Source organism: Oryctolagus cuniculus, chromosome 19, assembly GCF_964237555.1.
Source record: "Oryctolagus cuniculus chromosome 19, mOryCun1.1, whole genome shotgun sequence".
NCBI lineage: Eukaryota > Metazoa > Chordata > Mammalia > Lagomorpha > Leporidae > Oryctolagus > Oryctolagus cuniculus.
In genome coordinates, this window is record NC_091450.1 from 7,524,396 (window position 1) to 7,546,164 (window position 21,769).

The 21,769-nt window shown below is 55.4% G+C and overlaps 1 protein-coding gene across 4 annotated transcripts; it reads right to left on the reverse strand.

The window, feature by feature from the left end:
* Window positions 1–7: 7 nt before the first annotated feature.
* On the reverse strand, window positions 8–20,157 carry SGF29 (SAGA complex associated factor 29). 4 transcript variants are annotated; one of them, XM_051847594.2, is made up of 10 exons: window positions 19,939–20,157; window positions 12,201–12,289; window positions 6,539–6,614; window positions 5,917–5,989; window positions 2,286–2,350; window positions 1,406–1,535; window positions 1,189–1,335; window positions 963–998; window positions 705–867; window positions 8–212 (listed from the first exon to the last, which is right to left on the reverse strand). In XM_051847594.2, exons 2-10 carry the CDS (start codon window positions 12,273–12,275, stop codon window positions 96–98), a joined length of 882 nt encoding a protein of 293 aa, XP_051703554.1. In that variant the 5' UTR covers window positions 12,276–12,289; window positions 19,939–20,157; the 3' UTR covers window positions 8–95. The 4 variants fall into 4 exon arrangements, with proteins under 4 accessions (XP_051703554.1, XP_069920996.1, XP_069920995.1 ...); XM_070064895.1 differs by lacking the exon at window positions 19,939–20,157 and adding an exon at window positions 18,562–18,727; XM_070064894.1 differs by lacking the exon at window positions 19,939–20,157 and adding an exon at window positions 17,244–17,444.
* Window positions 20,158–21,769: the final 1,612 nt, after the last annotated feature.

A 21,769-nucleotide genomic window follows, 5' to 3' on the forward strand; every position in this document is an offset into this window, starting at 1 on the left:
CACGGCAGCGAGCTGAGGGGATTTATTTGGTCACAGAAAATCCTTGGCTGCCTTCCCCAGGGAGGCCGGCCGCGCAGGGCGGGTCTGCCGCCGCATCACTTTTTCTTGGGCTCCTTACAGGCCACCACGTACCTCTGGGCCACGTTGAGGGGCGGGGAGTAGCCGTCCGCATACGAGGTGTCTTCAAACAGGACCGAGTAGTCGTCCTGCGGCTGGGCAGATGAGAGGGGCTGGGCAGAGCCTCCCCAAGGCCCCCGAGGCCGGCCCAGCAAGAACTCCCGGGGGTGAGCTCCTAGCCCGGGTGCCCAGAGCTCTCTCCTCAGCACAGGGGCCGAGGGCACGGAGGAGGGAGGCTCACTCCCCACGTGGCTGAGCCACAAGAGAGGGGCTGGTGCCTCCTGGGGACCCTACTAGAGGGGTCAGGGTCAACCCAGAGGACAGGCAGGGATCTTGGACATGGGGAGAAGCCCTGAGGCTCGAGGGGAGGCAGGAGAGCCAGGCCCACCTGGGGCTCACTAAGGCTGCTGAGGCTGGGCAAGGCTGGACTGGGCGGGGCTGGACTGGGCGGGGCTGGACTGGGCCCAGGAAGCAGACGGGGAGCAGCGCGCAGGACCCTCGGAGCTCCAAGGCCACGAGGAGTGGAACAAGGGGAAGAGAGTGGGGTCCTGCTGTCATGACAGCCTCTCCTGTGGGGGTCACCTTACCCGTTGTGGGGGCGTGTGGATCAGGGCACGGTAGAAGCAGGTGGTCTGGGGATACAGGGCCAGCACGAGCTGCTCCTTCTGGAACAAGGCCTCGGGGTCCGTCTCGGGGTTGGCCTTCCACTGTGGCAGTGGGATGATTCTCCGCCGGCTCAGGGTGTGCCTCCTGGGGGTGGGGGGGCATGCGTGCGTCAGCCCCTGGCCAGAAGGGGAAAGGCCTCCCCATGTGGCCTCCACTGCCCTCCCTGGCCCGACACTCACTCCTTGCCTTCTTCATCAATGTCGTCCACCTCGTACCTGCAGGTGAACAGAAGGAAGTGGCTGGAGGCAGTGAGGCGGCGGGAAGGGGGCGACTGGGGGAGGGGGAGATGAGGGGAGGGGAATGATGGGGGGGTGCAGCCCACGCCACCCACTGTGGGAAGCTGTGTGCCCGCTGCACAGGCTGAGCTTTGTAAGGAGCCCCGCCCCCAGGCTGGCGTCCACTCACTTGTTAGTGGCGTGGCTGTAACTGACCACCTCGGCCAGGATCCACTGCTCATCCCCGTCCACGGCTTTGACCCGGGCAGCTACCTTGTCTCCAGGCTTGGCCACATAGTCCCCGGAGGCTGGAATGGCCCCACAGAGGGGCGGGGGCCTGTGTGTGGAGTGAAGCGTCAGTCCCGTCCCTCGCCACCAGCCCCTGCCCGGCCGGCTGCTGCCCTCACTTGTCACCAGGCTTCCCGATCCACAGCGGCAGGGTCATGGCCGACTGCTGCAGCAGGGTCATCAGCACGCCCCTGCGCATGGTCTTCCGAGGCGGCTCCGAGTCATTGTAGAGGCCCGCGATCTTGGCCGCTGCAGGGGGAGGGAGAGAGCTCCCCTGAGCGCGAGCCCTGCCCCTCCCATGGGTCGTCCACAGCTCAGCTAACGGCTGCCAGGGCATCAGGGCAGGGGCAGCCTCGGGGGGCCACTGTGGGAGGGGCAGCAGGTGCAGGTCACGGGGCTGACGTGGGTGCCGGTTATGTAAGTGTTCGCTGGTGTGAATGTTTCACCTTGTTGCCAGCCCACGTGTAACTTTCCCATCAATAGATGTTGCAATCCAAGCAAAAGTTAAAAAATAGTGTGGGATGTAGACCAGTGGCCTCAACACACCCCTAACCCCAAACACAGCCCACAGGAGGCATGACGACATTCTGAGTGGGGGTTCTGCAGGGCGAGAGCAGGGCGAGCCAAGGGGCGCTGGGGCCCAGGCCATGTGAGCTCCCGCCGCGGGGCTGGGGTCAGACACTCGGGCGGGTGGAGCCCTCGCACAGCCTGCCAGGCTCTCTGCGGGCCAGGAACAGAAGTGCGGAGGGACACGATGGGCTGGAGAGGGAAGGGAAGGGGAGAAACGCCAGGGGCATGAGGGATCGCCTTGGTCTGAGGTGGCAGCACCAGGGAAACCCTGCCTTGACCTCTGCTCCCTGCCCAGCCCCAGTCCCTGCGGGAAGCTCTTGGCAGAGACTCTGAGAGGCTGTGGTCACAGGCAGCCCCAGAGGACATGACCTGGAGCCTCCCTGCCGCCCCTCCCACTCACCAATCCCCCCTGCCACCCCTCCCACTCACCAATCCGCCTCTCTTCCAGCAGAGACTTGATCTCAGCGATCTTATCCAGGGCTTTCCGGAGGATGCTGGGGGCAGGGGAAGGAGGCGCGAGGTCTGGCTGAGGACGTGGTGGACTCCCCTTCCTAGTGGCAGCAGGCTGGGCAGCTCACACCGGCCCTGCTGCTGACGGCACACGCCCCCATCACCACGACCAAGCCTGAGCCAGCCAGGAACACGCGCAGTGGTGCTGGAACACACTGCAGCACACCACCCGTGTGTGTGTGTGTGTGTGTGTGTGTGTGTGTGAGAGAGAGAGACACTGGGGTACACACACCTACGGTGCTGCCAGCACAGAAGCAGGAGTTGCGGCTGAGTGGGTTAAGCCACCGCGAGGGCGCCTGCACCCTGGCTCCTCAGCTTCTGATCCAGCTCCCTGCTAATGCACTGGGAGGCTGCAGGTGATGGCCCAAGTACTTGGTACCCTGACACCCACAAGGGAGAGCTGGATGGAATTCCTGGCTCCTGGTTTTGGCCTGGCCCAGGCCTGGCTGTTGCAGTCCTTTGGGGAGCAAACCAACAGATGGAAGCTCACTCGCTCTCTGCCTCTCAAATCTTTTAAAAAATTGGCTTTTAGTGGCTGCTCTAATTCTACTCCAGCTCTCTGCTAATGCGCCTGAGAAAGCAGTGGAAGATGGTCCAAGTCCCTGGGCCCCTGCACCCATGTGAGAGACCTGGAAGAAGCTCCTGGCTTCTGGCTTCTGCCTGGCCCAGCCCAGGTCATTGTAGCCCTTTGGGGAGTCAACCAGCAGATGGAAGATCTCTGTCTCTCCTCTCTCTGTAACTCTTCCTTTCAAATAAATAAACTTAAAAAAAAAAAAAAAAAAAAAAAGGCTTTTAGGGGCCAGTGTTGTGGGTAAAGCTGCAGCCTGCAATGCTGGCATCCCATAGGGTGCTGGTTCAAGTCCCTGCTGATGTACCTGGGAAAGCAGTGGATAGCTCAAGTGCTTGGGCCCCTGTACCCAAGTGGGAGATCTGGAAGAAGCTCCTGCCTTCGGCCTGGCCCAGCCCTGGCTGTTAAAGCCACCTGGGAAGTAAACCAGTGGATGGAGATCTCTTTCTCTGAAACTGCCTTTCAAATTTAAAAAAACAAACAAGCAAGCAAAAAAAAAAAAAAAAAAAAAAAAGGCTTTTGCTATTTGCTACAAGGAATATCAGTGAACAATGAAAACTGAGTAAAATATGGGGGCTGGTGCTGTGGCGCAGTGGGTTAACACCCTGGCCTGAAGTGCTGGCATCCCATATGGGCGCCGGTTTTAGTCCCGGCTGCACCTCTTGCTATCCAGTTCTCTGCTGTGGCCTGGGAAAGCAGTGGAAGATGGCCCAAGTCCTTGGGCCCCTGCACCCACATGGGAGACCCGGAAGAAGCTCCTGGCTCCTGATCAACGCAGCTCTGGCCGTTGCAGCCTTCTGGGGAGTGAACCAGTGGATGGAGGACCTCGCTCTCTGGCTCTCCTTCTCTATGTAACTCCGACTTTCAAATAAATAAATAAAAATCTTAAAAAAACTGAGTAAAATATGTAGTTAACCCGGCCACAACTGTGCACCCACCTGCCAATCAGACTAACTGACCACTCCCCTTTGGAAGTGGATTAAAGGCTTGGGACATGGTGGGCCCTTTCCCCCTTTTTCATCGTTGTGGACCTGTGCTGCCCCCGCGCCTCGGGGCCCCCGCCCCATGCTTTCTGGGCTGCGTGCTCCTCCACGCTGGCTCCTGGTGCTTGGTCTGAATCCAGAGTACCCTCTCGCTTTTAGATAGAGCCCTGCTCTCCTATGCATTTCTCTCACTAAATATTAAAAACCTTAAAACTTAAAAAAAAAAAAAAAGAAAGATGAAAGATATGTAGTTAATAGTTTCATGTTAGTGTTAATGTCCTGGTTTTTTAAAAAAATACTATTTGATAGGCAGAGTGATAGGGATACCTTCCATCTGCTGGTTCACTCCCCAAATTTCTGCACCACCAGGAGCCTGCAACTCCATCTGGGGCTCCCATGTAGGTGGCAGAGGCCCGGACACTCGGGCAGTCATCCACTGCTTTCCCAGACACGTGAGTGGGGCGCTGGCAGCCAGGACTCCGTCTGGCGCTCTGACCGGGGATACCAGCATCACAAATGACTGCTCAGCTCACTGTGCCAGTGATGTTGACAACCGAACTCTGGCTACACAAGGATGCCTTTATTTTTAGGAAACACTGACTGAAGAACCCGAGATCAAGGGACATCATGTAACTCATTCAAAAAAATAATGCACGTTTGTAGAGTGCATGAAAAAGCGAATGGGGCATGTGTTGGGTGCGGCAGTTAAGCCACCACCTGGGACACCTCACCCTGGGTGGGACGACCTGGAGCCTGGGCTCCACTTTCAATTCCAGCTTCCTGTTACCGCAAACCCTGGGTTCGGCAGTGAGGGCTCAGGTAGTTGGGTCCCTGCCACCCATGTGGGAGACCTGGGTTAAGTTGCCAGCTCCTGGCTTTGGCTTGGCCCACCCCTGGCTGTTGCAGACGTTTCTGGCAAGTGAACGAGTGGATGGAAATTGCTCCCTGTCGCTGTCCTTCTCTCTCTGCCTTTCAAGTCAAAGCAGGTTATAAAAATTTAAAAGTCAATGTGGTAGAACACTGCTTTTATGAGTCTGAAATCATTTCAAAATAAAGAAGTTACATCAATAACAGTCTCCATTAAACCACAAAGGCACCTGTACGTCTGTGTTTCACTGCCAAGCAAGGTCCTGAAACAGAGTTAAATGAAACTGTTTCTGCAGAACTTATCAGAGCCTGTCACCGGCCTTGTGGGCCTCCAGCAGTGCCACGTCCCACTCCCTGGAACGCTGCAGCTCCACTGCGCGCAACCGTCTTCCTCTCACAACCACTAAGGTGCTGGGCAATCTAGAATGACCTCCCGCTCTGACCCTCAGGGGAGGTCCCCCCCACCCCCCAGGAGGCCCACTGCACCTGCCCGGGCCATTGAGGGTGGACTTCCAGGACCAGCCCTGGTGTGTAGCATGGCCCAAGCTCCAACCATCCCCTCCCCTGATCACTACTAAGGGACTAACTCTGGTGTGGGCTCTTTAAAACGATCCCAAACTATACAAACTCGTAGCCTCACTATTTGATTAGGATGACCTTTTAGAAAGTACAAAATTAAAAAAAATCCCTCTGGGACTTTCTGGGTTGCTGTGAGGGCTGGAGCTGCGCTTGCTGAGCCACCAGGGTGCTGCCCAGGGCCTGGGCCCCACCTCTCTCCCGCGCCATCTGGAACGGGAGGAGCAGGCAGCAGCGCTGTGGGCTCCCAGGGGCTCGGGAAAGCACCAGCAGCCCAGCAAGGCCGGGTGGGAGCGAACACTGCTGGGACAATGGGGCGTCTCCCTCTTCCTCAAGAGCGCTGGCGTCAGGCCACACCTGCCTGGCCCACATGACGCTCACGACCCTGGAGGTAGCCGTGCGGCCTCTGCTCGTGGTGGGCACTGAGTTTGGGCTGAGGAGATGGCCCCGGAGCAGCTCAGCGCCCATCTGGGAAGCAGGACTCCGGGGGCGAGGGGGGCTTAGGAGGCACTGTGGGGAAGGCGGGAGTCCCGCGAGGCCAGCAGGCTGTACTCACTTGCACTCGGCCTCCGCGTCGGCCTTGGCGGTCGTGTAAAGGCCCCGCAGCTTGGTCCGGTAGTAGGGAGAAACTGTGGACACAGTGACGGGGTGGAGGCGTGCGCAAGCGGCTGGCACTGCTGCAGGGCCACCAGGCTCAGACCTGGGACATCCAGAGAGGCCGGGCCCCACGCCCCCGCACCACGCGCCCAGCAGTGGTCACGTTCAAGACCACGTTTCCATAGGGCCAGAAGCCATCACCACATCCAGGGGAGCACTTCTAGCTCCCACGTCTCGTGACACACAGCAGAAAATACACGCAGGAGGCAGCGTGCACAAAACCAGGCGACTCGTGGGGACCCCTCCCCAGGAGGCCCCCACCCCCAGAGGGCGCCGGCTTTCCCAGCGACAGCGACAGCGACAGCTTCCCTGGCTGCAGCCTCATCTCCCTGACCTCCCATCCCCGCAGTGGAGGGATCTGTCGGTTCTTTTGTGAACTGTCGCCACCCCCGGGTCACCCAGCCTAAGGGAACACCGTCCCTGCAGCCCGGGGCACAGCTCGCTGTGGACCCCGCAGACAGAGGCAGAAGCCCCCTCCAGGGCCGCCGCAGCCATGTTCTCGGTGCACGCCCAGGACTCACTCTTGTTCTCCGTCTGCATCCGCTCGTGGGTCTTCTGGATGTTCACTAAGTTGTGTTCACTCCTCGAGCGCTCTTCCTGTGAGGACGGGGCAGCAGGACGTGGGCGGGCTTCACCGTGTTCGGGACTGCACCCCAGCCCCGCTCCATGAATATGGTCCAAGCTTGAAGTGATCCTCCCCCCACCCCCAAAACGAATGCAAAAGCAAAGGCATTAAAGTGAAATCCTAACTTCTGTCTTTACTGATGCGGATCTGCCGACATATTCAATGCACCCCTCACCCAAAGTCCAGGAACTTCTCTGCAAAACTGACAATCATTCCATGGCGCACGTGGGTCTCCAAAGGGCCTACTTCGCCCCAGATATTTCTAAAGATGATGTTTGCTTTTCTCTTTCTTTTTTTAAGACTTATTTATTTGAAAGCAGAGTTAGAGGAGGGGTAAAGACAGAGAGACAGAGAGAGGGAGAGGGAGAGGGAGAGAGATCTTCCATCTGCTGGTTCACTCCCCAAATGGCAGGGCCAAATCCCCAAAGGGCTGGGCCAAGCTGAGGCCAGGATCCACATCCACATCTGGGTCTCCCACTGGGTGGCAGGGCCCAAGCACCTGGGTCACGCTCCACTGCCTTCTCGGGCACATCAGTAGGGAGCTGGATGGGAAGTGGAGCAGCCGGGACTCGATCGGACACCCATATGGGATGCCGGCACTGCAGCTGGTGGCTTTACTGGCTACGCTACAGTGCTGGCCCTCTCAGTGCTTCTATTTTTAAAAAATTCATTTTAGGGGCTGGCGTTGTAGCACAGTGGGTTAAAGCCCCAGCCTGCAGAGCCGGCGTCCCATATGGATGTTTGTTCAATTCCTGGCTACTCCTCTTCCAAACCAGCTCGCTGCTATGGCCTAGGAAAGCAGTGGAAGATGGTCCAAGCCCTTGGGCCCCTGCACCTGCATAGGAGACCTGGAAGAAGCTCCTGGCTCCTGGCTTCGGATCAGCTCAGCTCTGGACATTGTGATCATTTGAGGAGTGAACGAGCAGAATGGAAGACCTCTCTCTCTCTGTAACTGTTTTTTCAAATAATTTTAAAAAATTCTTTTAAAAAATTCATTTTATTTGAGAGGCAGAAGAGAGACAGAGAGATCTTCCATCTGCCAAGTCCGACCCCAAATGCCTCAAACAGCCAGGGTTGGGCCAGGCTGAAGCTAGGAGTCAGGAACTCAACCTGGATCTTTCATATGTATGACAGAGACCCAACCACGTGAGCCATCGCTGCTGCCTCCGCGGGTGCACATTAGCAGGAAGCTGGACTTGGAAGCAGAGCCAGGACTTGAACCCAGGCACTGATAAGGGACATGAGTGTCCCAAGTGGCGTCTCCCACCCCTGAAATTATCTTGAAAAAGAAAAGCAAAACTGAAGACCTCACACTTCCCAGTTCCACAGCTCGCTACAGCACTACAGTGTGAAGAGGGTGTGGTGCTGGCATCCAGAGCCCCAGAGCAGGATGGAGACTCCAGACGTAAACACGGCTGGGGAAAAGGGCTCTCCGCCGCCGCAGTCCTGGGGCGTGGGCTGCACCGTGGACCTATGCCCTAGGCAAGAACTGGCGGCTACACCTTCCAACCTCTGTTACGTGCCCTTACCCCACCTGACAGAGTGGGGATCAGTGTGCACACAGCTGTGTGGCCTCGTGGCTGACAGAGCCCATGAGCCTCACCTATGCAGCCCCTCCCTACATGAATGGAACCAGACTAAGAAGGCCCCCAGCAATCTGGACCACACAGGGGCCGAACCTACCATCCCTTCCGAGGGAGGAAAGTTCTGGGTAAAGATCAGTGACAGGCTGGCGCTGCAGCTCACTGGGCTTATCCTCTGCCTGCAGCGCCGGCACCCCAGGTTCTAGTCCCAGTCGGGGTGCCGCATTCTGTCCCGGTTGCTCCTCTTCCAGTCCAGCTCTCTGCTGTGGCCCGGGAGGGCAGTGGAGGATGACCCAAGTGCTTGGGCCCTGCACCCACATGGGAGGTTAGCTGCCACTCTGCATCTGCACCCCATTCCAGAGCGCCACCTCCACTTGCCATCTAGCTTTCTTCTGGTCATATCCTGGGAGGCAGCAGTGATGGCCCAAGTACTTGGGTCCCTACTGCCCACGTGGGGGACCTGGATGGAGTTCCTGGCTCCTGGCTTCAGCCTGGCCCTGCCTGGGCTGCTGCAGGCATTTGAGGAGTGAACCAGAGGACAGAGGATTGTTCAGTCGCTCGGTCTGTTTCTGTCACTCTTTCAAATAAATAAACTTTTAAAAAAAGCCCTTAATGCCGGTTCTAGTCCTGGCAGACCCTCTTCCAGTCCAGCTCTCTGCTGTGGCCTGGGGAAGCAGTAGAAGATGGCCCAAGTGCTTGAGCCCCTGCACCCGCGTGGGAGACCCGGAAGAAGCACCTGGCTCCTGGCTTCAGCTGTTGTGGCCATTTGGGGAGTGAGCCAATGGAGGGAAGACTTTTCTCTCTGTCTCTCCCTCTCACTGTCTGTAACTCTACCTCTCAAATCAATAAATAAAATCTTAAAAAAAAAAAAAAAAAGGCCCTTAAAACAAAAGAGCGAGCAGCTGAGGTAAAAGAATGAAAAGCAGCTTATGCCGCGAGGGAAACTCAGTATTGTACTAACATCCCGGCAGGAGGAAGTATCACCGCCGAGCTCAGTTTCACCAGATGCCTGGCAGGGGGAAGCCACACATCTGCCAAGACCAGTCCTGCCCTCAGAACCTCCCGGGGTCACGCAGGTGCGCACCTGGGCGGCCCCCTCCGAGAGACACTCGGGTCACGTGGGCTGACGCTAAGCAGGATTAGCCACTGCTGACTGCATGGAACCTGGTGACGTGCCAGGAACATTTTCCTCTTTTATTTTAAAATGAATGTTGCCAATAAGTGATTTTTTTAGGGCAGTTTTAGGTTTACAGAGAGACTGAGCAGAGTGCAGGGTCCTTGCACACCAGATCGCCACCCAGCCCCATTCTCCCGTTGCTAAGGTGCACTTGCTCTCCAGCTACCCCCCAGTCTCCCATTGATAACGAGCTGCAACAGTGAGGTGCACTTGCTGCCACCAAGCAAAGGGTGCCCACAGCTCACACCAGGGCTCACCCTGTGCTGGACGCCCTATGGGTTTCACAAATGTGTAAGGTTATACGTCCCCAGCACTGCGGGTCCACCTCCCTAAACTCCTCTGTGCCCACCTGACCCTCCCATCCCATCACCCCAAGACCCTGGTAGTCCCAGACCTCTTTACTCTCTGTCTCGCCATTTCCAGAACGGCCCACACTTGGCATTGTGCGGTACATGGCTTTCAGATCGGGGGCTTTTCCTTAACAAGGTGTGTGCCAGTGCCTCTGTTTTTGGACTACATCTACCACAAAGGGCAACATCTGAGGAGTAGTTTCTGGAAGCTACTGCCTACCAGGCCACGGGGCTGTGGGGAGGACAACTGCCTGCCAGCAGGCTGGTCAGTGCATACGACGGACAAAACACCATAGTGGGGTGCTCTAGTATTTGTGTGTGAGAAGGTAGTAAAAATAGTGGAGAAATGGGTTTTGGGCAGTCGGCATTGCACGGTGGGTCCAGGTTCCCTGAGGAACCCCCCGGCCCCAAGAGGACTCGGGGTACACTTAGTCTCCATCACTCGATGGGGCTGCTGCTCTTCTGACCCCAGGAGGGGGTACCCCGCAGGGAGGTGGAGTACACAACAGCCACAGCACGCGTGGCAGAGCGAACAATGCTGGCCCCTAGGCAGAAAAGGCAAACCTTCCTGGTCTTGGTGCGTGTGGTGTGGGGTGAGATGAGCTCACGCCGAGCGAGGAGCCGCACGCAGGGGCAAAGCTGCGTGAGCTGGAGTCTCCTTCCAGGAGGAAGCAGGGAACAGCAGCCAGGCTAGAAAGATGACGGGCTTGGGGGCGGCAGGGCGGGCAGGCCCAAAAACACGGGGAAACTCCAGGCCCCTGCTTGTTGGGGAAGGATGTACACTGACGTGATGGGGCCTCTTGGCTACCCTCACGTGGATGGAGCCAACGGCTGCGTCTCCCCCCCGCAGAGCCCCAGGGCGCCTGTGGGAATCCTGCAGACCTCGAATCTAGGGATTCGGTCTCGAGGGGACCCGTGAAAGACCCAAACGGAACACATCTCGAAGCACAGGAGCAGGGCAAAGGATGAACTCTGAACACCACCAGTGTCTTCCCCGCGGGAGGGTGGCCGGCCCTGCTCTCCAACAATGTGCAGTGGAATCCAGTTTGGGTACAAGCCTGGGAACCGAGACAGGGCGAGTGGCCTTCTCCCCAGCTAACTCGGAGCCCAGAAGTAACTGGATCCCGGCCAATCCTAACAGTGCTGTCTGCAGACACACGGCCCCGGGCTGACTCTGTCGGGAAGGGACAAGGAACACCTTCGTGATTCGGACCAGCTGTCCTGTGGCAGGCCTGAGCACCATCCTGGCCGCGATGCAATGCCTGACGTAGGTGTGGCAGGATGATGCTCACGGAGATGAGCCGCAAACTGTGATCCCGAGGGAAAATGAGTGGCCAGAGGAAGAGGAGGACTGGGCTAAGCATTAGCTAATTTCCAGGCAAACTTATCTCAAGGCACAAATAGCAGCAAGACAAAAGTAGGGGAGCGCCTGTGACCGCTTTAGGGGGCAGGTCCCTCGTTTCTTTAGGTCTATCCCCACCCCACGAGGCTCCGCAAACGTTAGGCAAATTCACACTGGCACCGCTGCTGCACCTGTTACATAAAGGCTGTGCTACATACCGATGCTCTGATAAACACGATCCTTGTGTTGGCAGCCTACCTAGGTCAGAAGTCGGAGGGAGCCTGGGAGGCAAAGGATTACCTCAGCAGGCCAGGCTTGTCCAGACCGTGCACACTTAAGAAAATGGTCTGGCCCCAGACCAGCTCCTGGGAGAAAACCTCTAAACCCTTAGAATACCTTTCCTGGGAGGAGTGTCTTTGTTTACCCGAGTAAGGGGTTGACTGCTAACGCATATGGGACGCTTCTGTTGAGTGACAAAAACATTCTGGGGGCCGGCGCTGTGGCGCAGTGGGTAAAGCCACCGCCTGCAGTGCTGCCATTCCACATGGGTGCCGGTTCACATCCCGGCTGCTCCACTTCCGATCCAGTTCTCTGCTATGGCCTGGGAAAGCAGTAGAAGATGGCCCAAGTGCTTGGGTCCCTGCACCCACATGGGAGACCCAGAAGAAGCTCCTGATTCCTGGCTACAGGTTGGCACAGCTCCGGCTGCTGCAGCCAATTGGGGAGTGAACCAGCGGATGGAAAACCTCTCTCTCTCTCTGCCCCTCTCTTGGTGTGTAACTCTGACTTTCAAATAAATAAATCTTAAAAAAAAAACCCTGAAGTTGATTGTGGTGAGGCTGCACAGCTCTAGGAATATACTAAAATCACCTAACTGTACACTTTAAACGGGTCCATTTTGTGGTCTGTGAATCATCTCTCTACAGAGCTGTCAACGCAAATGAATGAAACCCTGTCCATAAGAGAAAGCCCCATCAGGAGTGGCAGTCGTGCCTGCCCCCTGCACCGCAGGACCCTGGCTCCTGCACCCAGGTCCCCCGCCCCGCCCCCACCCTGCCCCGCCCAGCTCAGCACCACAGCCGCAGGGCGCAGGGCGTGGCTCCCACCTGGGTCTGCTTGATCAGCTGGTGGAGCTCGGTGAGAAGTTCCGCGATGCGGGAGTCGGCAGACACGAGGGCCATGGCACCGGGGGCTCCTGGCGGGGAACAGAACAGAACCCTGTGGGTGGCGGCTGTGGGCCGGACTGCGTCCCCTCAAGAGACACCGTGAAGTCCCAACCCCGGTCCCCGTGAATGCCACCTAACTTGGAAACAGGGTCTCAGCAGAAGGAGTTAAGATGAGGTCACACCTGGGGCAGGGCGGGCCCTTAGTCCTGCCCAGAGGAGTCACAGAGAGACGCAGCGGGAAGACAAGCCACGTGGCCACAGGCAGCTGGGGCGACCACCCAGATGCAAGCTAAGGACTCCTGGCACTCACACCACCAGCCGGGACAGAGGGCAAACCCTGGGCCGTGGAACCCAGCTGACACCTGGGCTTCGGAATGCTGGCCTCCAGGGCAGTCAGAGAACTCGTCTCTCCAGCTCCCAGCCACCCAAGAGAGGGGAATCTGTTGCAGCAGCCTTCAGAATCGAGCCCGGCTGGCGGTCCCAGCACCCAGGGCCACCCAGGGAAGGGCTTGTCCTCACTCTGCTCCCCAGGCCCAGGCGTATTTATTTACCAAGGGCCTCTGCGAGGCAGCACGGCCTAGCCCCAGCCCTGCAGCTCATCTCCTGAGAACTGATGCAAGCATCCGGTCTCCACTTCTGACCCTGTATAGTGGGATCACCCTGCTCTTTATTTGGGAGAGTCAGATGGGATTTTCTGGGAAGACACCTTCTAAGTCATAAAGCACTATGACCTTCTCACTGAGGGGAAGAGAAATTAACTTGGAGAAATGCCAGGAGCAGGCACCTGGCCTAGGGGTTGCGGCTGCTCAGGACGCCTGCATCCCACAACACGGTGTCTAGGTTTGGATGCCAGTTCCACTCCTGGCTCCAGCTTCCCACTAGTGCACCCTGAGAGGCAGCAGGTGATGGCTCAAGTGTCGCTGCCACCACGTGTGAGACTTGGACTGAGTCTCCAGGACTGGGCCAGGTCGAAGCCAGGAGCCAGGAGCTTCTTCCGGGTCTCCCACATGGGTACAGGGGCCCAAGCACTTGGGCCATCTTCCACTGCTTTTCTTATGCCATTAGCAGAGAGCCGGATCGGAAGTGGAGCATCCGGGACTCGAACCTGTGCCCACAAGGGATGCCGATGTTGCAGGCGGCGGCTTGACCTGCTACACCACAGTGCTGGCCCCTCTCTTGCTCTCTTTCTCTGTCCATCTTTGGCACCCCAACCACCACTGCCTCTTAATTTAAAAAAAAGGAAAGAAAAACAAAAAAACACAAAAAAAACACAAAAAAACAAAGTTGGAGGTCTCATACTTCCTGATTTCAAAATTTACTACAAAGGATGCAATGATATCAGGGCTGGCATTGTGGCACAGCCAGCAAAGCCACCACCTGTGACGCCAGCATCCCATATGAGCACCAGTTCTAGTCCCACCTGCTCCCTGGGCCCCCACCACTCACACGGGAGACCCAGATGAAGCTCCTGGCTAACTCTCTCTCTGTAACTCCGCCATTCAAATAAATAAGTCTTTAAAAACAGAAAGATGGAGTGATACTGGCATAAGGATCAAACAGAGCAAAGGAACAGAATCTGAGACCAGCAAAAAAATAAAAAATCCTTTACATCTTGATCCAACATGGGAAGCGAGATACTCAGCAGACTCATAGAATGGCAGATGTCCTAAACAGCACTCTGGCCTCAGAATCAGCCCTAAAGGCATTCCGATCTGGCTGAAAAGCCCATGAGAGTATTTCAGGCGTGGAAAGCCAAGACACTCTGGCAAAAAAAAAAAAATGCCCTAAATGAAAGATCTCTGTGAGTGAGATCCCAGTGGAAAGAACAGGTCTTCAAAGAAGGAGGTACCTTTCTCTGAAGGGAGGAGAGAACCTCCACTTTGACTATGACCTTGTCTAAACAAGATAAGAGTCGGAGAACTCAAGGGGCTTCCATAGCCTTGGAAACTCATGACTGGTGCATAGGGAGATTACTGATGCCATAAACAGGAGTGTCAATTTGTAAAGTCAACAACAGGAGTCACTGTGCACTTACTCCTCATGTAGGATCTCTGTCCTTAATGTGCTGTACATTGAGGCTTAATGCTATAACGAGTACTCAAACAGTAGATTTCACTTTGTGTTTCTATGGGGGTGCAAACTGTTGAAATCTTTACTTAATGTATACTAAACTGATCTTCTGTTAAAAAAAAAAAAGAAGAAGAAATTATCAATTCCCAACTTGACTCTCGCTGGGATTAAACATGACAATAGGTCTGATCTGATTTCATCATCATTTAAAAAATCATCTATTATTTTTCACTTTATGTTTCTGTGTGGGAGCAAACTGTTGAAATCTTTACTTAATGTATGCTAAACTGATCTTCTGTATATAAAGAGAATCGAAAATGAATCTTGATGTGAATGGAAGGGGAGAGGGAGTGGGAAAGGGGAGGGTTGCGGGTGGGAGGGACGGTATGGGGGGGAAGCCATTGTAATCCATAAGCCGTGCTTTGGAAATTTATATTCATTAAATAAAAGTTAAAAAAAAATCCTTTACATCTATGATTTATTAATGTTCAATAAGGAGGTCCAGACACTTAATGGGGGGAGAATAGTCTTTCCTCTTCCCAACAAATGGTACTGGGACGACTGGACACCACACATGAGTGAAATGGACCCGGACCCTATCTCAGGCCCCACAAAACGATGGGGACAAAGACAACGCACAAGTGCACGTGGCCAACAACGCATGAAGACAAGGTTCCTTATGGCCACTGCCAGGGAAATGCAAATCAAAGCCACAAGCAGGGCGCAGGTGTTGGGCCCAGCGCCAGCCTCCTGCTCGTGCGCACTGTGGAAGGCAGCAGGTGATGGCTCAAGTGCTTGGGCCCTGCGCTCCCATGGAAGACTCAGATGGAGTTCCAGGCTCCTGGCTTCAGCCTGGCCTGGGCCTTGCTGATGCAGGCATTTGAGGGAAGAGAACCAGTGGATGGAAGATATCGTTCTGCCTTCCAAATAAAATGAACATTAACTACTTAATTTTTAAAAACACACACAGGAGGTGTCACTTCATACCCACTAGAGTGGTGATAATCATAAAGAGATTCAAGGGCAGGTGTTGCGGCACAGCAGGTTAAACTGCGGTCTGGTGTTCCCACCTGCCACCTCGGAGGGCCTGGTTCAAGCACCAGTTGCTCTGCTTCTGATCCAGCTTCCTGCAAACACACCTGAGAAGGCAGCAGATGACGGCCCAAGTACTTGATGGAAGTCAGGACTCCTGACTTTGACCCGACCTACTCCTGGCCGTTGTGGATATCCTTTTCTTTCTGTCACTCACTCTTTCAGATAGATAAACTTAGAAATCTCTCTAAAAAATGTAGAGACTTAACAGGGCCAGCATCGTGACGCAGTGGGTAAAGCCACTGCCTACAATACCTGCATCCCATGTAGGCACTGGTTTGGGACCCAGCTGCCCCACTTCTGATCCAGCTTCCTATTACTGCGCCAGGAAAGCAGCAGAGGATGTGGGAACCCCGGAGGAAGCTCCTGACTCCAGCCCTGACTGGTGCGGCCATCTGTGGAGTGAACTAGCGGATGGAAGACCTCTTTCTCTCAGTCTCTTCCTCTCTCTATAACTCTTTCAAATAAATAAAGAAATCTTAAAAAAAAAAAAGTAGAGACTTAGGAACAAGAGTTGGCAAGGATGTGGAGAAATTGTAGGAACAGATAAATAAGGCGTGGTATTATCCATACAATGGATGGTATTGCCACATGCTGCCAACATGAATGACCCAGGAAAACCTTCTGCCAAGTGAAAAGAGCCAGTCACAAGACTACACACTACACGCTCCCGTTTATATGAAACATCCAGACGGCTGGGTGGGCAGGGTTGGGGGAGAAAGGGAGCGATCACGAGCGGATGAGCCAGGTCAAAGGCTGCAGGCTGCCCGTGGCGACAGCACAACTCTGAACGCGCTAACCAAACAGGTGCCCGGGCCCAGCCAAGCATGAGTCTACTTTCTCTCTTGATTTGCTTCTCCTGCACTTCATTTTGTCTTGAATAGTCCCTACCTCACACTCTGTCTATAATTCATCAGTCTAAGGACAGGCGTGGTGCCCACATTTTAGCTATTCTGAGTAACGCTGACATGCACGCAGCCAGGTTTCTGTGTAGACGTAAGCTTCCATCTTCCGGGCATGGATCACGTGGCAACTCCACGCTTCACAGAAGAACTGGCAGCAGCCGTGTGGGTGCCACCCCAGGCTGCTGTCTCCATGACTGCAGACCCTCGGGGGCCCGGGGGGGGGGGTCTCCTGATGGCTGAGGGCATGCAGCACCTTCTCATGCACTTGCTGGCCGTGTATGTATGGCTTCTGGAGGCCGGCCCTCTGCCCACCTTCAAGTTCAGTTATCTCTGTTACTGAGTTGTATCCATGGGAGCACATATCTTTAATATAAAGTCCAATATGTCTTCTGATTTATTTATTTGAAAGGCAGAGTGACAGAGAGAGAGACAGAGATGGGGTGGGGGTATGAATCTTCCATCCACTGATTCACTCCCCAGATGCCAGCAACAGCCAGGGTTGGGCAAGGCTGAAGCCAGGAGCCAGGAACTATCTCCACCTCCCATGCAGGCGGCAGAAACTCAAACACTTGGGCCATCTTCCACTGCCTTCCCAGGCCCAATAGCAGGAAACTGGCTAGGAAGTGGAGCAGCTCCGATTTGATCTCTTAACCCTACTGCGCCACGATGCTGGCTGCACCAACTTATCTTTTTCCTTCAGTTGCCTGTGACACCAATGTGTTTCTTCCTACATGGCTTAGCACCAGGGCTTTACGTAACGCATCTCACGTGAAGCAGAACATGTCCCTCTGGAAACGTCCAGCTGTACTGGCTAGAAGCACGTGAAGTAACGACCTGCAGTCTAGATCAGAGACCAGAAGCGGACGAATCAGAATGAGCAGCTAAGGCCCCAGGAACGGATTAGACCAGAGATTACCTGCTGAGCGAGGCCAGAGCCCCACGGAGCCACAACGGTGAAGGCGTGGACAGCACGGGAAAGGGTTACACTCTCTCGGTAGAAGTTCGGATGGGAGGGGCCGGCGCTGTGGCGCAGCAGGTTAAGTTGCTGCTCGTGACACCAGCAACTCCACACGAGCCCCAGTTTGAGTCCCAGCTGCTCTGCTTCCAATCCAGCTCCCTGCTAATGAGCCCAGGAAAGCAGTGGAAGACGGCCCAGGTACCTGCCCCTGCACCCACTTGGGAAGAGACCTGGATGTGGTTCCAGGCTTCCAGCTGTAGCCGGCCCAGTCTTGGCCACTGCAGCCATTTGGGATATGAACCAATGGATGGAAGACCCCTCTCTCCACCTCTCCCTGTTTCTCTAAAACTGCCTTTCAAATAAATGAATAAATACTAAAAAAAACAAAACACAAAAAAAAAACCAACCAACCAAAAAATGGTTCAGACGGGTTACGTTTAACAAGGTAACAGCAAAAAGCAGTTGAGGTGGGGTTACAAGGCTGCCAATTCTAAAACCTACGCTCTTCCTCTGAACTCCAATTTTGCCACAACTTCAACGTGCTCAGTCCTAAAACAACTCACAGAAGTAGGAGCATTTCGTCTCTTACACACCACCCATCAACTGGTCGGTTATTGTGACTATACCAAAAGTGTCACCAGAAAAATGGTGATCACCATGGCAACTAAAAAAGAGACAGGAAAATGTGATGGTGCCTATTATGTGTCAACCTGCCTGGTGAGACACTGTTTGCAGGTGGGTCTGGGAGGGTGCCTCCAGCATGGGCATCGCCCAGCCTGCTGGTTCTCAGGCCTCTGGGCTTGCACTGGAACGGCACTGGCTTTGCTGGGCTTCGAATGCGCAGGTGTTGAGTCATGGACGGCAGCTCAGCCTCCACCGTCCTGTGACCCAGGCCATCATCACACATCTCTCTCTGTGTTAACTACAGAGAACTGTTCAGTTCTGTTTCTCTGGAGAACATTGTTAAAAAAAAAAAAAAAAATTTGTTTGCTTATCTGAAAGACAGAGTGACAGAGAGAAAGGAAAAGATAGACAGAAATCTTCCACCTGTGGTTCACTCCCCGAATGGCTGCTTTCTGGGTCTGCGCCAGGCTGAAGCCAGGAGCCGGAACTCCATCCCCGTCTTCCACGTGGGTGGGAGGGGCCCAAGCACTTGGTCCATTACCGACTGGCCTCCCAGGTGCTTTGGCAGGGAGCTGGGTGGGAAGCAGAGCAGCCAGGACTTAAACAGGCGTTCATGTGGGACGCTGCTGTTGCAAGCGGCAGCTTTACTCACTGTGCCATGTGCTGGCCCCTGGAGAACCTTGACAGATTAGAAGTAACAAGGAGGGGCCAGCGCTGTGGCGTAGTGGGCTAAGCCTCCGCCTGCAGTGGTGGCATCCTATATGGGCGCTGGTTCAAGACCCGGCTGCTCCTCTACCGATCCAGCTCTCTGCTGTGGCCTGGGAAAGCAGTAGAAGATGGCCCAAGTCCCACATGGGAGACCCAGAAGAAGCTCCTGGCTCCTGGCTCCTGGCTCCTGGCTTCAGATCAGCACAGCTCCGGCTATTGTGGCCATTTGGAGAGTGAACCAGCAATGGAAGACCTGGGACACAGTCCAGAAAGGAATACAACACAGTTCCAAAAACTTACTTGCAGGTAACACAAAGCACTAAAAGAGACAAAAAAGGACCAGGCAAGTCTGAACATACAATGATGCCAGATGTCAAAAAAACAAACCCCAGTCAGAGAGGACTCAGCCGCTGGCCAAGAGGATGCCCACAGCTACCCATCAAGTAGCGAAATTTCAAAGCCTCAATCAACATTGACTGAGATGGATGGAGGAGGAGGGGAGTTGAGACGCAAAGACACCAGGCATAGCTCAAGCTTTCCAGCCCGAGAAGCTGGAAAAACAAGACAGACGAGGGAAGGCACCGATGTGCAAAGGATAAAACTCAAAATTAGCTCTGGACACATTCCGGGAGGCCAAGCAGCCATTTCAAAGCAGGGAGCGCGCTCCGCAGGGAGTCCACGGGCTGAAGACAGGCATCCAAGAAGTTGGCAGGACCGCAGAGGGTATTTAAAGCGTCAATCGGGAATGTCTAGGGAGCGGACAGCCACAGAGAAGAGATCTGGGATGCAGCTCTGGGGTGGGACACGCATTAAAAGCAAAGGGGCGGCCAGCGGGACAAGGGGAGAGGCGTTCCCGCCACGCACGGGCGCTGCTGCTAGAGGCTCTGAGGAGGAAGCGTGCTGGCCCTGGGCGACACACCTGCGCAAACCAGGTGGTTGCAGGTGTCAGGACAGTGGACGGGCTGGCGGGTGCGCTGCCCCACCCTGGCACTGGTTCAGCAAGGATGCTGCAGTCCCGGCCGCGCCCCTCGCCTCGCCCGGCCGCACCTGGCCGAGCACCGCACCTGCGCGCGCCGCGGCTCCCCACTCTCGCGCCCCGGGGCCCGAGGGCGCACGCGCAGACCCCACGCCGCCCGGCCGCGGGCCCCGCCGCCACGGCCGCGAGCCGAACCCCGCCTCTCCCGCCCAGGGCGCGTGCGCGCCGCACCCCACCGAGCGCCCCCTCAGGCGAAGCCGGGACGGGGGACGGGGGCGCGCAGGAAGGACCCGGTGCCCTGGTTCCCGAGCCTCTCCGGCGGCCGCGGGCCTGACCCATGCCCACCTGCCGAGTCCCGGGCGAAGTAACCTCGGCGCGCTGGAAACAGCGACGGAGAAACAGGCGCGGTCCCTCGAACGCTTTTTCCGAGCCTGCGGATGCTAACGCACTCGCGTTCGAAGATTCGCGGCACGTCGAGAACCACACACGCTTTTTTTCCCTTTTATGAGCTTAGGCGAGCGCGGCGGACCCGTCTGCGCAGGCGCGACCCTCCCGCCGTGACGTGCTGCGCTGCCCCCTGGGAAATGTAGTTTTTAGTTTGACACCTGTGCCCAACTCTTAACTGAAACTTCATTTTGCAAGACTTATTTATTATTGATTTATTTTAGCGTCTTCTCAAAAAGCCTCAATTTTAAAACAAAAAGCAAAGCAATTTAAGAGTGAGCATCTTGTGGTTGGGGGGACGGCAGGATATACGGAAACTTTCTAGCTCAAATTTGCTATGATCCTAAAAATGCTCTGGAAAAATAAAGGCAGATTTTTAAAAAGCAAGGATTAATTAAAAAACATGTCGATATTTAGAGCCAGAAATCATGCTTTCAGGGAGTCTTCCCAAAGTATTAAGGATATGCACATGCAAATATTTAGTTCATCAGAAGGCGGTCATAGTATTTTGCAAACTTTATTTATTTATGTTAATTGAAAAGCAGAGAGATACAGAGATATATCCCGTCCACTGGTTCACCCGACAAATGCCAGCAATAGCCAAGGCTGGGTCAGGCTGAAATCAAGAGCCCAGAATTCAATCCAAGTCTCCCACGTGGGTGGCACAGACCTACCTACTTGAGCTGTTATCTGCTGTCTCCCCGCGTGCACATTAGCAGGAAGCTGAAAGTGAGAGCAGAGCCCAGCCAAAACCCAGGTTCTCTGATGTGGGATGTGGGCAGCCCAAGTGGCCTCTTAACTGCTCAGCCAAAACGCCTGCCCCACATTATAGCATCACAATTTTTTTTTTTTTTTTTGACAGGCAGAGTGGACAGTGAGAGAGAGACAGAGAGAAAGGTCTTCCTTTGCTGTTGGTTCACCCTCCAATGGCTGCCGCGGCCAGCACACTGCGGCCGGCGCACCGCGCTGATCCAATGGCAGGAGCCAGGTACTTATCCTGGTCTCCCATGGGGTGCAGGGCCCAAGGACTTGGGCCATCCTCCACTGCACTCCCTGGCCACAGCAGAGAGCTGGCCTGGAAGAGGGGCAACCGGGACAGAATCCGGTGTCCCGACCAGGACTAGAACCCGGTGTGCCGGCGCCGCAAGGTGGAGGATTAACCTAGTGAGCCGTGGCGCCGGCCTAGCATCACAATTTTTTACACAACCCCTAGGAAAGTATATATTTATTAATTGATTTTTTTGACAGGTAGAGTGGACAGTGAGAGAGAGAGATAGAGAGAAAGGTCTTCCTTTTCCGTTGGTTCACCCCACAATGGCCGCTGCGGCCAGTGCACTGCACTGATCCGAAGCCAGGAGCCAGGTGCTTCTCCTGGTCTCCCATGCAGGTGCAGGGCCCAAGGACTTGGGCCATCCTCCACTGCCCTCCCGGGCCACAGCAGAGAGCTGGCCTGGAAGAGGGGCAACCAGGACAGAATCCGGTGCCCCAACTGGGACTAGAACCTGGTGTGCTGGCGCCACAGGTGGAGGATTAGCCTAGTGAGTTGCGGCGCCGGCCATTAATTGATTTTTAAAACCTTTATTTATTTAGAAGGCAGGGTGACACGCACACACACACACACACACAGAGAGAGAGAGAGAGAGAGAGAGAGAGGGAGGGAGATCTTCCATCTGCTAGTTCACTCCCCAAATGGCCACAACAGTCAGGAGTGGGCCAGGCTGAAGCCAGGACC

Excerpts from the sequence above, each read along its gene's own strand:
- SGF29 (XM_051847594.2), bottom strand. The coding sequence starts at position 12,275 with ATGGCCCTCGTGTCTGCCGACTCCCGCATCGCGGAACTTCTCACCGAG. Across the intron at positions 6,615-12,200 it reads AGCTGATCAAGCAGACCCAG|GAAGAGCGCTCGAGGAGTGA; the intron begins GTGGGAGCCACG and ends CCGTCCTCACAG. Across the intron at positions 999-1,188 it reads TACAGCCACGCCACTAACAA|GTACGAGGTGGACGACATTG; the intron begins GTGAGTGGACGC and ends GTTCACCTGCAG.